This window comes from Gymnodraco acuticeps, unplaced genomic scaffold (genome assembly GCF_902827175.1).
Source record: "Gymnodraco acuticeps unplaced genomic scaffold, fGymAcu1.1, whole genome shotgun sequence".
NCBI classification, from domain to species: Eukaryota; Metazoa; Chordata; class Actinopteri; order Perciformes; family Bathydraconidae; genus Gymnodraco; species Gymnodraco acuticeps.
The window spans coordinates 972,760-988,565 of record NW_022991779.1 but is presented as its reverse complement, the minus strand read 5'-3'; the positions used below and the strand labels follow the sequence as shown (position 1 = coordinate 988,565).

Sequence of the window (15,806 nt, the reverse complement as noted above, 5' to 3'; positions counted from 1 at the left end):
GTATAAACAAAAAATAAGTTTAATTTTTTAAGATTACTTTGAAACATTGAAGAAACATTCTCAACTGAAAATAACAGAAATTACAAAATGGCGACATATGTTCACATTATCAATTTGAAGGAGCAGGATTTAGTACGTCTAACAATGGGGATGTAGGTTCCAACCAATGGATAACTTGTTCACTCACCCTCCTATCCCAAGTTTGTAGGAGAATGTATATTGGCTGCAAAAAACTTGAGGCCCAATCATGTTTCCTCTGTCCATTCTGCACTACTGTAGATGTGGCAGTGCAACCTAGAGGACAAAAAGACAACAATTAGTAAACCATAATGATGAATGTTATTATCAGCAGCTGCCAATAGATCCCCTATCTCAGGGGTACTCGAACTTTTTTGTTAAAGGTCCACTTGTGAATTGTATACAAGGTCAATGGTCCGGATCAATGCCAGTAAAGTAATCTCGTCTTTGTTTACTTTAGCAAGCCTCGCTAACACTCAGAGCTATGTGTTTAAAAAGCAGGAAATAAAAAAAGGAACTCACCTTGTGATAAACCCGCAGAAATAATCTTTGATGTGGTTTAGAACAGGATGGCGTTTTATCACAGCAGAATGTAACTTTATCTCCGGTAGAATTCTGATCAGGCATTAGCTCCGCCTCCTCTTTTTTTTTTTTTAAAGCTAAGGACCCAAAATCCGCGTTTCTCTAACAGAGCTGCAAAAGAGCGGTATGAGGCATGGTTACAATGGGTGAACTGTTTGGTATTTTAAGCAAAAAACTTCACAGACATGTTTTGTATCGGTATGGCCCTACAGTATATTTGTTCAATATAGCATAATAGGTCCACTTTTATTTACATCAAAATCAGAATTATTATTTTTTTTAAATAATGGGACACAGGGTTCGGTCCGGATTGATTTGCAGTTCGGTCTGGATCCTTAGTCCGTAATTTGAGAAGCCCTGCTGTATATTGACCAATGGAAAAAACCCACAGCAACATAACACAAATAAAACAAGGATAACTGACTTATTGTTGAGTAAATAACAGTGTGTGTTTTAAACCTTGGTCCTCCCTGCAGAGATTTCTCCACTTTCTATGATTTTTATTTTTTTTTATTGATATTGTCAACTGTAGATGTTTATAATATAGTAAGTTAGGAATTTCATGAAAACATATTTATTTACTTTTGTTTCAACATTGGATATTTTGTGTTTGTGGTGGATTCAATCGAATATTGAGAAAATGTTTTATGTAAAAATGTTTTACTTACATTTTATTTATTTTTTTATTTGACACTTTTTTTCTCAGTTTTATGTTTACCTTAAAATTACAAAGAAATATCTTAAATAGTAATACACTTTTATATTACGAGTTACATATTTAATTGCAGATAATAATTGTAATTGTACGTACATCTGCATATATTTTCTGAAAGTGCAAATATACTGTACATTTTATATAGTAAATGTACTTTAAAAAAAATGAAATAAATGTTATTTGTTGTTATTGTCAAAATACTTAAAATAATGTTTTGGGTTGTTAATGTATAGTTCATATCTGTAATTTTACAGGATTTTGCAAGTTATTTAAAAAACATGATAATTACTATAAAACATTAATTATTTCCTGTAAAATTAGGATCTTTTTTTACAGTGTATAGAATGTCTCAGTTCAAATCTTCCAGACGGTTTGAGAAGTACAGTAGGCTATGCTGCAGGACACACGCCGGTTAGAATAGTCTATGCTGCACAATTCAAATTTTACAGTAATGGGTTGTGCTATTACAGAATATTTTGAGTACAGTGCTTCACTGTGAAATAATAGTTAAATAATGTCAAATCCAATTTTACTGTAGTTTTAGAGATATTTTGTTGTGATATTACAGGGGCTTTTGATTACAATATTTATCTGTAATATGAGACTCTTAAATGCTGTGAAATCCTTGCAATGTTTACAATGTTGTTGTGATATTACAACATTTGATGTGATATTACAGAGGATTTTGATTGCAGTATTTTATTGTGAAATAATAGTTAAATGCTGTGAAATCCAAGGATACAGTCATTTTTACATGTATTTGTTGGGATATTACAGGGGGCCTTGATTACAATATGTCACTGTAAAATAATACTGTTAAATTACATTACATTACATTACATTGCATTTAGCTGACGCTTTTATCCAAAGCGACTTACAATAAGTACATTCGACCAGGAAGACACAACCTTGAAGAAAACAGAATCATATAAGTACATCAGGTTCATAGAGCCAAACATTTCAAGTGCTACTCAACTGGCTTTAGGTAAGCCAGTCCTTTATTAGTATAAAAGTGCTTCGTTAATAGTTCTAACGCTCGAAGTGGAGTCGAAAGAGATGAGTTTTCAGTTTGCGCCGGAAGATGTGCAAGCTATCTGCCGTCCTGATGTCAATGGGGAGCTCATTCCACCATCTTGGAGCCAGGACAGCAAACCCACGTGTTTTCGCCGATGGGAACTTGGGTCCCCCTCGCAGCGAGGGCGCAACGAGTCGTTTGGCTGATGCAGAGCGTAGTGCACGCGCTGGGGTGTACGGTTTAACCATGTCCTGGATGTAGGAAGGGCCAGATCCATTCGCAGCATGGTAAGCAAGTACCAGTGTCTTGAAGTGGATTCTAGCAGTTACCGGAAGCCAGTGAAGGGAGCGGAGGAGCGGAGTGGTGTGGGAGAATTTAGGAAGGTTGAAGACCAGACGAGCCGCTGCATTCTGGATGAGCTGCAGAGGTCGGATGGCACATGCAGGTAGACCAGCCAGGAGGGAGTTGCAGTAGTCTAGGCGTGAGATGACGAGAGCCTGGACCAGAACCTGAGTCGCTTTCTGAGTCAGCTGGGGACGTATCTTCCTGATGTTGTAAAGCGTGTATCTGCAGCAACGGGTTGTAGCAGCGATGTTTGCAGTGAAGGACAGGTTGTTATCTAGGGTCACACCCAGATTCCTTGCAGTCTGAGTCGGGGAAACAACTGAGGTGCCGATGTTGATTGTTAGGTCAAGAGTGGGACAATCTTTTCCCGGGAGGAAGAGCAGCTCAGTCTTGTCAAGGTTGAGCTTGAGGTGGTGAGCAGACATCCACTGAGAGATGTCAGCTAGACAAGCAGAGATGCGTGCAACGACCTGGGTCTCTGAGCGGGGAAAGGACATAATTAATTGGGTGTCATCAGCGTAGCAGTGGTAAGAAAAACCATGCGGGCTAATGACTGATCCGAGCGAGTTTGTGTACAGGGAGAAGAGGAGGGGACCAAGAACAGAGCCCTGAGGGACCCCCGTAGTTAATTGACAAGGGTCGGACTCAGACCCTCTCCAAGTCACCCTGTAGGTACGGTCTTTCAGGTATGAGGTGAGGAGGGAAAGTGCAGAGCCTGAAACTCCAAGTTTTTGGAGAGTGCGAAGGAGGATCTGATGATTCACCGTGTCGAATGCAGCAGACAGGTCCAATAGGATGATGACAGAGGAGAGGGATGCAGTTTTGGCAGTGTGCAGTTCCTCCTTCCTTAAATGTTGTGAAATGCTGGTAAATGTTTACAGTGTAGGTGCTTCAATAGAAACTGATCTTGTGGATGAGTGTGTTCAAAATTAGGAATTAATGTGTGTAGGCCAAAAGAAGAGCTGACTTAGGCATTGACACAACTGGATCCTTCTAAAATGTTACTTTGAAAAGTTCTTTATTGCTCAACAATGCACTTCCTGCTTTAAATTGCTAGATATTACACCGGCATGCTAAGGACCCAAACACACTCATCTTATTGTTGGTCACAAACAAATCAGCAGAGCTTTCATCCATTATCCGCTCTGTAATATGGTAAATCATACAGTTATATAAGTAATATAAAATGTTTATTGACTCTTTGAAAACAGACTTTTCCTGTAAAAAGTTAGAAACTCATACTAATCCAAAAGAAAGTCATTCAAGTTTTAGTAGTACAAATAAAAACATATATTAATAATCATAAAAATAATAACAATAATATCTTAATTCATGCAAAAATGAAAAAGAATGTAAGCTCAATGTTATTTTTTAAATGCATAATACAGTCTGACCTGCAGGCTCTAAACTGTGTGAAGATAGTTGTTATGTGACGGACCAGAGTGACCGAGTGTCTTGAGGTTCATTTAGCACAAACTTCTTTATTTTAGTCACTGAACTTGAAACAAAAGGAAACGATCCCTTTACACAGAGAAATACATAACTGTGTATCACTGGGAATTAAAACCTGTCGAGTATAGAGAGAAAATGTATCTTGGAGGTTGGTGGGATCCTCATTCTTAATCAGTACACGAAAAATAAAACACAATTCATGTTAGAGAACAGGAAGACTCTTTTTAGTCCTGATCCATTTGCTTTAGAAGTTATTCAGAAGTACTTATAATGCATTCACTTCATAAATCATCACATATATTCCCCCTGCATTTAATCAAAGGTAGGACATCAATATATCATGCACAAGTACGGGCACGAGCAAAAATAGGACTCAAGAGCACAACCAGGCAGTAAGGTCTTTAGTCAAGCGTTTAATCCAAAAGGTAAAAATAAAACAGGCAATGATCAAAAAATGTACTGACTTGAAGTAACGAAAACCAACTAAGTTGGCGGAAAACTACTAGAGAAGCAACAAAAAAACAACCAACTAGGTTGGTACAAATGCTAAGCAGCTTGAACAATAGCTTACGTCAGAAGAGAAACATGGAGCACCTTCTGCTATACAGACAAGACGAACTGGCACTGACCAAGGAAACAGCACAGACTAAATACACAGGTGAGGAGTGATCAATAGGGACAGCTGAGGCTCATTGAGACCAGGCAGGTGATTAACAGGGAGCGAAAATACACAGGTGAGGGAGTGAGGCGATCAGCCAGTGCCAGGATGTGACAGTACCCCCCCTCAACGACCGGCACCGGACGATCCAGGCTTGTTTGGATGATGCCTGTGGAAATCCCGGATGAGGTCTGGGTCGACAATGTTCTTTGTAGATACCCATTCCCTCTCCTCAAGACCATAGCCCTCCCAATCCACCAGATACTGGCGTCCACGACCCCGCCGGCGAGCCGCCAAGAGCCGCTTGACAGAATAAACTGGCCCTCCATCGATGAACCGGGGGGGCGGTGGGGGTCTGGAGGCAGGAACCAGAGGGCTCTCTTTGACCGGCTTGATCCGAGCCACATGGAACGTTGGGTGTGACCTCATGGACCTGGGAAGCTTGAGTCTCACAGCAACAGGATTAATAATCTTTGAGACAGGGAAGGGACCAACAAAGCGAGGCGCCAACTTACGGGACTCGACTTGAAGAGGAAGATCCTGAGTGGAGAGCCATACTCTCTGGCCGACACGATAGGTGGGAGCAGGGATCCGTCGGCGGTCTGCTGCCCTCTTGTACCGAGCAGACGTCCTAAGCAGCACTTGTCTAGCCCCAGTCCAGATGCAACGGCACCTCCGAATCAGTGCCAAGGCAGAAGGAACCCTGACCTCTCCCTCCAGGGACGGAAACAGGGGCGGTTGGTAGCCATAAGCACACTGAAATGGGGAAAGACCAGTAGAAGAGCAAGGCAATGTGTTGTGCGCATACTCAACCCAGATAAGATTCTTACTCCAAGTAGTGGGGTTCTGAGAGACGAGACAGCGCAGACCGGTCTCTAACTCCTGGTTGAGCCGCTCGGTATGTCCGTTGGACTGAGGGTGATGGCCGGAGGAGAGGCTAACGGCGCACCCAGGAGAGCGCAGAACTCCTTCCAAAACTTGGAGACGAACTGGGGACCCCGATCCGACACAACATCTTTAGGGAAGCCATGTAACCGGAAAACATTGGACAGGACAACCTCCGCCGTTTCCTTGGCAGAGGGTAACTTGGGCAGAGGAACAAAATGCACCAACTTTGAGAATCTGTCGACAATGGTCAAAATGGTTGTGTTACCTTGGGACAGGGGAAGACCCGTTACAAAGTCCAGAGAGACGTCCGACCAAGGGCGAGTAGGTACAGGAAGGGGACGTAGGAGACCAGGCCGACGAGAAACTTTGTTCTGAGTACACACCGGGCAGACAGCAACATACTCCCCCACTTCACTCTGATCCCCGGATGGCAGGAGAGAGGGGACGCATGAGCCCAGTGGATGACCTGAGAGCAAAGAGGAGAGGGCACAAACAACCTGTTCTGAGGGCAACCATTCGGCCCTGGGTTACCAAGATTTTTCTTCTTTGACCCTCTCCTCAATAGCCCAGGTAACAGCACCCACCATACATGAGGGAGGCAGGATGGTAGTGGGGGAAGAATGGTCAGAGCCCGTATCAAAGAGACGGGAGAGAGCATCAGGCTTAGTGTTTTTAGAACCAGGACGATAAGACAGTGAAAAGTTGAACCGATTAAAAGAGCCCACCTGGCTTGACGAGGGTTGAGTCTCTTCGCTGTGCGCAGGTACTCCAGGTTCTTGTGATCGGTCCACACAATAAATGGCACTTCAGCTCCCTCTAACCAGTGACGCCACTCTTCCAGTGCCACCTTAACAGCCAACAGCTCTCGATTCCCCACATCGTAATTCCTCTCAGCAGGAGAAAGCTTCCGGGAGAGGAAAGCACATGGGTGAACCTTGTTGTCCTCTCTGGAGCGCTGGGAGAGCAGAGCACCAACCCCCACGTCTGAAGCGTCCACCTCCACCACAAACTGCAGACGTGGGTCCGGGAGGGTCAGTATAGGGGCCGTGGTGAAGGCCTTCTTGAGCCTCTGGAAGGCTTGGTCCGACTGAGAGGTCCACTGAAACCTTGTGTTTGGGGAGGTTAGTGCATGCAATGGAGCAGCAACAGTGCTAAAGTTTCTTATGAATCGCCTATAGAAGTTGGCGAACCCTAAAAAACGCTGCACTTGCTTGCGGTTGGCAGGGACAGGCCATTCAGAGACATCATTAACCTTAGCCGGATCCAACAAAACATTGCATATTTACAAGTTGGTCACTGGCAACATTGTCCGTATCGCACCCTCTCTTCACCCATGTCTGAGGGACTGTGTTCGGCCATTGACTGTTCCCTCTTCGCCGCTCTCCAAGCGTTGAAGTTTTTGTAGAATTCTTCATCTGACGTCTCGGCATCGGGGGAGTCTTGGTAGGGAGTGGGGCTATGCTCCTCTCCAGAGCTGTCACTGTCGCTGTCACTGTCACTGTCGATGTCGATGTCAATGTCCCCCAAATTGTCTTCACTCCCCCCTGATGCTGTTGCTGCTGCCGCGGCTGCTTGCAGTGACTCTGTGAAGAGCAGCCGTATGTCCGCAGCCTCCTTCAAAGAAGGATTCTTGGCATAACATGTTTCTGGAGTTGCAGTGTTGTGACACATGAAATCACTCACTCTTTGGCGGTTGCCTATGTCCTGAAACCTCTTCGCATTATCTGCGTGGACTGTGCGGAGGTCGGTGAAGTTAATGGGACCTTTTAGTCCCACATCAGCCCATGCCAACCTCAGGGCGGAGGCAAGGTTCCTCGACGCGTTCTTCCCCACTGTGTATAGGAAGTAGCGGTTCTGGGTGCAGGTCAGCGTCTCCTTGATTTCCAGCCACCTCTTCATCCATCCAAATTATTCTATGGTGAGGTACAGCTGCGCTTCCCCGAATGCGTTGGCCGTCTTGTGGTTGCTTACCTGTTATGACAGAGGTAGAGAGCGTCAATACAAGTATCAATCATGCACAACATTTGTATCACTGCCAGAGTAAACACGTTTTTTTAATAGCACTCACGTGAATGAGGTAGCCAAAGGCAGTGCCACTTGTCTCCGCCTTCCGGACCTTGGCATTGGTCATGTTGGAGTAGACCCCCGGACGGTGGCCATAAATGCAGCTCCAATGGAGGGTCATGTACCCATAGAGCAATATCCGGTTTGCGGTAGTCGGATTGCTGGCCATCACGTCCAGGAGCTGAGGGATGCGAGTTTTGGCCGCAGTCAAACATGCCATGATGTCTTTATGACTCGGCAGACCTTCCATCTTGTCCCGCTTCACCTGCATCTGGTGGATAAGCACCTTCTTCCTCAGGGACTTCAGGATGGCAATAACTTCCCGTTTGATTACAATCTTGTCATTTTGGTTGAGCCTGCTCCCCTTGCATGGTGTGTCTGCCATGTACTTGAGAAAGTGTGATATATTTTTGATATAGAATTCAGAGGTCGTGACCTGTAGGCTTGACTTTATCAGGCTCCGGGACCAGCTGTTGGCAAAAGAAAACGCATCAGTACATCGTATTGCGTCAATGTGGAGAACACACACAATGATGCTAACATCATGGACAGTTTTTGATGTTACTCACCCACGTATCCTCTTCAGATCCCTCAGAAAGAGCCAGTCAGACAGGCGATTGAAACCGTGTGCCATGAAGCTTAGGAACGATTTCACTCTGCTTATTTTGGAGACTGCGTTTTCTTGGAGCCTCACTGTTGGGTCGATGCCCTCATAATGGTCCCGGTAGCCTTGCAGATACTCCTCCATGATGCGTGGGAAAGTTATGTCCCGCATTATATTCCCCCGGCCCCTGCCGCTGAACCAGGGGGAATGTATGGGAGGGGAGGATGACGAGGCCTCTGTATCTATGGATGCAGGTTCTGAGGAGCTGGATACAGGTGTGTGAGAGGCAATGGGGGACTTGCTGCAGGAGGGAATGGGGGACTTGCTGCAGGAGGGACCTTTGGACTTGGACAGCCTCTTTGGTGTTGACTCTGTTCGGGGTCGTTTCCTTAGAAACACCCGCTCTTGTTCCTCCCCATCCTCTTCATCGAACCCAAGCATGTCCTCGGCCCTCTGGTTCCTCCTCTGTCGCTTATGTTTTATCCTCTGCTGCAGCTTGCAACGCAGGGATTTCACCTCAGCAGCATATCTGTCCCTCTGAGGCCTCATTGTGTTTGCCTCCATCCTCCATTCCTTACAGTCCGGGTTGTCACATTCAATCACTGGGGACAAGGGTGGAGGTTGTGACAGGACCTCATCACCCACAGTGTCCACATCCCAAGAGGTAATCATTGCTACTGTGGGGTTTGTCAATCTGACTTCATGAAGCTCCTTCGTTGCCACTGTCATTTTTAGTTTATTTACAACCACATATATTTCCTCCCGGGACAGCTCAACATGGTCTCTGTCCAGGCAACAATTGTATCCGATCCAAAGTGCTCATGCAGCGGATGCATTCCTCCATGATTTCCCCATCATGTGAAATAGCCCGTTTTTTTCTAAGTGCTCTCAAAAACCGGGTTTCCGATTTCGTGCAGATGGTAGCTTGGAAAAGATGAATGAATTTTTTGGACGGAGGAAGGGAGGTCTCGATTCCCCTCTCCGTTGTAAAATGAAACGGGGGAGTGCAAATGGCTCCGGGGCTTCCGCCGGAAGCGCCGAAGACTTGAGCTTTTGTGAGCCCCTCCTCCGTTGGCACTTAGCCGTTTTTTCGAGAATTTCGAATAACCTCCATAACCTCGCACCGTGAGACCCCGGGCCCCCGGACTTAAGCACTCCACCACGGACTAAACACAGATGTTCACACCCTCCATAACCTCGTGCCCCTGGTTATACTTAAAGGTGGTGGATTTTGTGGTGCTGTACTGTCCGCACACCAGCATCAATATTCGGCCTTCTTCACAGCACCACCCACCCTCCTGTGGAGGATTTTATGCACCACCCCCCCCCCCCGTGCTGGAGGTTCACACTTTAACTGTTTTGTCATATTTTGTCTTTCCACGGGTGGGTGCGTCTGGCAAAGATGTGTACCCAAACTCAAGCACTCTCACTCTGACTAAACACATAAGGACATCCAAGTAAGACCTTAGTGCCCCTTAGTGCCCCTGGTACGCCATGTGGTTAAACGAGAGCTCCGTAATGTACTGCACAACATCACATGGGTAAAATGAGCTTCGTGTTGCCCTGCAAAATCACATTTGGTGTATTTTCAAAAAGCTGTGAAAATACACCTATATCAGTCATGTCCTGTAAAATAGCATTTTGTGTTTATTTCCATCATTCAGGCAAATACACATATATTTGTCCGCTCCAGGAGCTTCAAAGTGCAGACCCCTGAGCCCTGTAAAATATTATTATTCCGACCGCCAAGCACCGGCATGTTGAGGTGGCAGGAGGCCCTCCGATGGCGGGTCAAATTTGCTGATAGCACAGCTGACGGCTGGACACTAGCCGTAGAGGAACACCAGGGCAGGACCAGACAGTTCACTCTTTGCAGACAAGCATATATGGTTGTTAGGCAGGATCATACAGGTAGCCTGTGATGAAGTAGGGTCAACCCTATATCATGGTTTCTCAGTCTCCCTCTCCGGAATCGAACCCTGATTCCCCGTTACCCGTGGTCACCATGGTAGGCACAGAAAGTACCATCGAAAGTTGATAGGGCAGACATTAGAATGAGACGTCGCCGCCACGAGGGCCAGCGATCGGCTCGAGGTTATCTAGAGTCACCAAAGCGGCCGGGGCGCCCCGGAGAGCACCCCGCCTGGGTTTTGGGTCTGATAAATGCACGCATCCCCGAAGGTCAGCGTTCGTTGGCATGTATTAGCTCTAGAATTGCCACAGTTATCCAAGTAACGTTAGAGCGATCAAAGGAACCATAACTGATTTAATGAGCCATTCGCAGTTTCACTGTACCGGCCGTGTGTACTTGGACTTGCATGGCTTAATCTTTGAGACAAGCATATGCTACTGGCAGGATCAACCAGGTAGCCTGTGATGAAGTAGGGTCGACCCTATATCATGTGAAGCCACCGAACACTGGTCCCCGGGGGAACCGGTGCCCGGAGCAAGGCTGATTGCTGAATGCCGCAGCCGACAAAGGCCGCTATGCAACAGTGAAGGGTTCGAGAAACGACAGTGTTTGCCGGGCGCACCGCGGCGTAGGTGGGGAGGTTCCCGCCCGGAACCTCCATCCCGCCGCGGGATCCGTGGTGGGACCCCTGAGTCAGACGGTTTGTCTCGGTCACGATTCATATCGGGCGGCCCGGGAGGGAAGAGACACGCAGGGTTACCCCCACGCAGCACACCCTCCCTGCCATCAGAGTCGAACCCGCAGTTCGGAGGAACCGACCGCCAGAGCACCGGCACGAGGCCGGGCCGGCGGAAGCCCTCTGATGGCGGGTCACGTTTGCCATTCGATCAGTGAGAAATCAGGAAAAAGTCTGACTTAACTTTTGGAAGAACCAGACAAAAGGGTGAAAATGGATAAATTGTATCCGAAAATAGTGTTCCATAAGGCGGGTAGAGTCCCCTGACAACTCTCCTTACATTCCTCCAGAGTCAGAAAAAAAGTCATGGGAAAAAAGTGTTAAAATGCCTGATTAATAAACTCTGTAATGCTGGCAGCAGGTTCACTGCTGTAAGCAGGGTCCCAAACTCACAGGCAGAGATCCAGGGTGATTCACATGGATTTCTTACCCAGGAATGAGTGTGTGAAAGCTGGGTAAAAGTGCTGTGAATACAGGGAGGGAGAGAGAGCAGCAGCAGCAGCAGCAGCAGCAGCAGGATGTGACCCAGAGAGCTCCTTCCAGCACCTCGCTCTCCCACCACCCAGAGGACAGGCTGCTTCACAGCACTATGTAACCCAGGAAAGAAGCTTGAAACCTGTCCATTGCATCCACATTTGACTCATGAAATGTACAGCAGAGTCACTGCTGTGTCAGCAGGGTGTCAGCTTCGTGGACCCCAATTTAGCAGGAGATGTCCATGATATTGACAAACATATTTATATACATAATGATGATTATTTTACCCTCAGACACATGTATAGAGAACCCCCAAGTGTTGCATGTGTGTAGGCATAGTTGGTAAAATGTGTTCTGCCGGTGGCAGGGACTTTGCATTGGAATTTGACATCACATTTCCATTGTGCGGACATCAGTACATTTGAAGGACAAGTCCCATGTTAACTATGTCCATAAGGCAGACATTTTCCTTACACCAAGCAATACTCTTGCCAGTGGACCAGTCTATGTGGGGGTTGTGTAGGGTAAGCCAGGGGTACCCCAAAATGATTGGGTGTTCCGGGGACCGAAAAACGAGAAGCTCAGTGTGACCGTCCTGGAAACTTAGCTGAAGAGGTTGGGTGTGGTGAGTTACCCTACAGAGACGACGGCCATCCAAGGCACTTGCTTCCATTGGTTTTGGAAGGGGAAAGGTCTCAAGGTTCAGCTTCTTAGCCAACTCAAAGTCTATACAACTGGCATCTGAGCCAGAGTCTACCAAAACAGGATGCCTAAGAACCACAGAAGACGAAGACAGAGTGACATTTGGGAGACAACGTGAGTGACTAACATTAAGCAGGGTCCCACACTCACAGGCAGAGATCCAGGGTGATGCACATGGATTTCTTACCCAGGAATGAGTGTGTGAAAGCTGGGTAAAAGTGCTGTGAATACAGGGAGGGAGAGAGAGCAGCAGCAGCAGCAGCAGCAGGATGTGACCCAGAGAGCTCCTTCCAGCACCTCGCTCTCCCACCACCCAGAGGACAGGCTTCACAGCACTATGTAACCCAGGAAAGAAGCTTGAAACCTGTCCATTTCATCCACATTTGATGAAGTGTAGTGCGGCTCACCAGTGCCCTCTTCTTTACTGGCGAGCCAGATCTTTTAGTAGGTGACAGTTGGCGACTGAGTGTCCCCGTTCACCACAGTAGAAGCACCTGCCCTCCCGCAGGCGGCGCTGTCGCTCCTCTGGAGTCAGCTTGGTCCTGCCAAGCTGCATGGGCTCCTCCGGAACAGCAGGGGGTGACAGAGGCCCAGTAAACGGAAGCCAGGGCCTGGGGTGATTCCATGAGGACGAAGAGCTGGGCGAAGACTGCCTCTTGTGGGAGAAATAGGGAATCGCAGTGTCTCTATCTCCCTCTCTATCAGTCGCTTGTCAATCTTAATAGTCAATGAAATTAGGGAGTCCAAATCAGCTGGAAGCTCAAGGGGAGCTAACTGATCCTTTAATGTGCCGGACAATCCATAAAGGAAAGCATCAAACAATGCTGATTGGTTCCAGTCACTGTCCGCTGCCAGGGTACGGAACTTTATAGCATAGTCAGAAACCCTCTGCTTACCCTGGCGCAATCCAACGAGTGCTCTGGCTGCTCCCGCCCTGGTGGGATGTGCTGGAAGATCTTGGTGAAGGTCTCAGAGAAGAGATCGAGGGAGTCACAAACAGGAGACCTTCTCACCCACTCTGCCGTTGCCCAAGCCTCAGCTCGGCCAGAAAGGTGGGAGACAATGTATGCCACCCTTGAGCGCTCAGATGGGTAGCATGCAGCCTGGAGTTCAAAGTGGAGGCCGCACTGAGCCAGGAAAGCCCGACAATCACCGGAATCCCCAGAAAACCGCTCTGGTTGGGAGAGGTGAGGGGACAGGGTCGGAGTTGGAGACTGGACTGGAGTAAGATCCACTGGGAAAACAGGCAATGGGGGAGCTGGAGGACTTGGCTGGAGTAATAGTTTTTGGATATTTTTGACCAAATAACAGACTTGCCCACCAAAAGACGACAAAACAGACTCCTGTCTCTCGGCCATCAACTTTCATTCCTGGCGAAGCCCGGTAAGTTCCTGCTCTTGGTGGTAAATCCTGCTCCCTTGACTCTGAAGAGCAGTCCGCACAGAATCCTGGTCGGCTGAGTCCATGCTGGCCAGTTCGTACTATCATGCACAAGTACAGGCACGAGCAAAAATAGGACTCAAGAGCACAACCAGGCAATAAGGTCTTTCGTCAAGCGTTTAATCCAAAAGGTTCAAATAAAACAGGCAATGATCAAAAAATGTACTGACTTGAAGTAACGAAAAACAACCAACTAAGTTGGCGGAAAACTACTAGAGAAGCAACAAAAAAACAACCAACTAGGTTGGTACAAATGCTAAGCAGCTAGAACAATAGCTTACGTCAGAAGATAAACATGGAGCACCTTCTGCTATACAGACAAGACGAACTGGCACTGACCAAGGAAACAGCACAGACTAAATACACAGGTGAAGAGTGATCAATAGGGACAGCTGAGGCTCATTGAGACCAGGCAGGTGATTAACAGGGAGCGAAAATACACAGGTGAGGGAGTGAGGCGATCAGCCAGGGCCAGGATGTGACACAATATCTGCACTTCAGACTCATTTATATACGTATTTTAAAGATAATCACATATACAGTGAGACAACTACTAGCAAAGGTTATTTTCTAACTCAGCGTTAAGTAATAAGAAAGTAAAAAGCATCATTCTGTTTAAAGGGATAGTGGAAATGGAACCTCAAATAGTTTCGTTTTAACTTATATACAAGCATAATTACGTACCAAAACAATCACACCTGATTAAAAAAATATAATAATTGCCTTACGCATGTTAGAAGCACTTTATTGCAGCTTCCCCGAAGTTTTTTAGAAACGAAATGTTCGACTCAGCCAAACCGGAAGTGACGAAAACTCAGGAAGACGATACGATAACAAACCATGGCGTCTATGCAGAATGAACGTGGAAGGGCAAATATACCAGACAAAGAAGAAGGATTGTACGAGGTATCCAGTGATGATAGCGAGTCAGAAACATCCTCTCGGCTTTCCTACGAAAATGTCGTTTTAGGAACTGAATCTGAATCCGGTTCAGTAAGCGACGATGGTGACAATATTGAGCCAGACGATGGACCATTACGTCCTTATTTGTTCGAGCCCGAGGTGATGGTTCACGGCATGGGCAATGGCGAGGATGACCAGGACCAGGCGCCAGATGATGCACCCCTACGCACAAATAATCTTGACTGGTAGATCCCTAAGCATAGCTCACGCATCTTAAGATCACCGGTAGCCTTTACAAATATTAATCATTGTTAACCAGTTAAGCCCGAAGGTCCCCCCAGTGGACCCCTCCCACAGTTTTGTTTCTCTCACATGTCTCAGGGCTTCTTAACATTTATGAAACTATTAATGTTTCATACCCTTTTAAAGGTAAGAAACTCCGCTAACTGACAATAAGAACAATTGTTAGCTAGAAAAAACACAAGAGTAATACCAAGCCTTTGAATTAGCATTGAGCGAAACAATGCTAACTAATGCTAACGCTTTTGTACACACAACACACGGTAGAAATGCCCTTATTACTATCTTAACTGCACAAACAAGATATACGATTTAAAGCTGAGACTCCACAGATTCCACACATGTAATGTCATCACTGTAAGACCTCGAATTCCTGGAGCTATCAGCCAGAAAAGAGAAAGTAAACAACATCCTAGGATAGCCAGGCTGCCTGTCAAGTGTAGGCTGTACTCACAGTACTGTTAGTCTATCATGTCTATATGATGACTGTAGTGTACACATTCGACACTGTGTACCGGATAAATGGCGTTGTACAAAATGGTACAGGCTAATGATGCATTAAATCAACAAGAAAACATAATAAAATACTCACTTCTTATGTATTCCACTTTCAATTTGAGCTAGAGACCGAGGAATCTCGAAACAATCGTCAGTAAAATGACGGGAGCACACGACTGCCGAATTACTCGTCAGCTTCGGCTCCGTGAAGTTTGCCCGTGTTATCTGAACAAATTTCCCCCACTGACGACGAATGGCTGGGTTTCTTGGAAACGCATGCGTCGATACGCCATTCTCTGCATTTGCTGTCGCACTACAGCCATACAAAACACATCTATTCACCATAATAAAGGTCGGCTATTCACATGCAAATGCTATTGAATGTCCGCCATTGTTTGTGCCCGTCTTCCTTTGCTCTCGTCATCACCCGAAGATTCCCGACGATTCCCGAAGTATTTCGTTTCATTGAGAGGGCGCAGTAAAATTGAAAATAAAAT

The 15,806-nt window shown here is 46.4% G+C and overlaps 1 protein-coding gene across 4 annotated transcripts; it reads right to left on the bottom strand.

The window, feature by feature from the left end:
- Window positions 1-4,527: 4,527 nt before the first annotated feature.
- LOC117535148 lies at window positions 4,528-10,719 on the bottom strand. Of its 4 annotated transcripts, none has more exons than XR_004567374.1 (4): window positions 8,307-10,719; window positions 7,742-8,207; window positions 5,428-7,644; window positions 4,528-5,390 (listed from the first exon to the last, which is right to left on the bottom strand). XR_004567374.1 is itself a non-coding variant. In XM_034199510.1 (3 exons), the coding sequence occupies exons 1-3, from the start codon at window positions 9,068-9,070 to the stop codon at window positions 7,582-7,584; spliced, it is 1,293 nt and encodes a 430-aa protein (XP_034055401.1). In that variant the 5' UTR covers window positions 9,071-10,719; the 3' UTR covers window positions 4,528-7,581. The 4 variants fall into 4 exon arrangements, 1 of the variants encoding a protein (XP_034055401.1); XR_004567375.1 differs by having other exon boundaries at window positions 4,528-5,499; window positions 5,616-7,644; XR_004567373.1 differs by having other exon boundaries at window positions 4,528-5,774; window positions 5,939-7,644.
- Window positions 10,720-15,806: the final 5,087 nt, after the last annotated feature.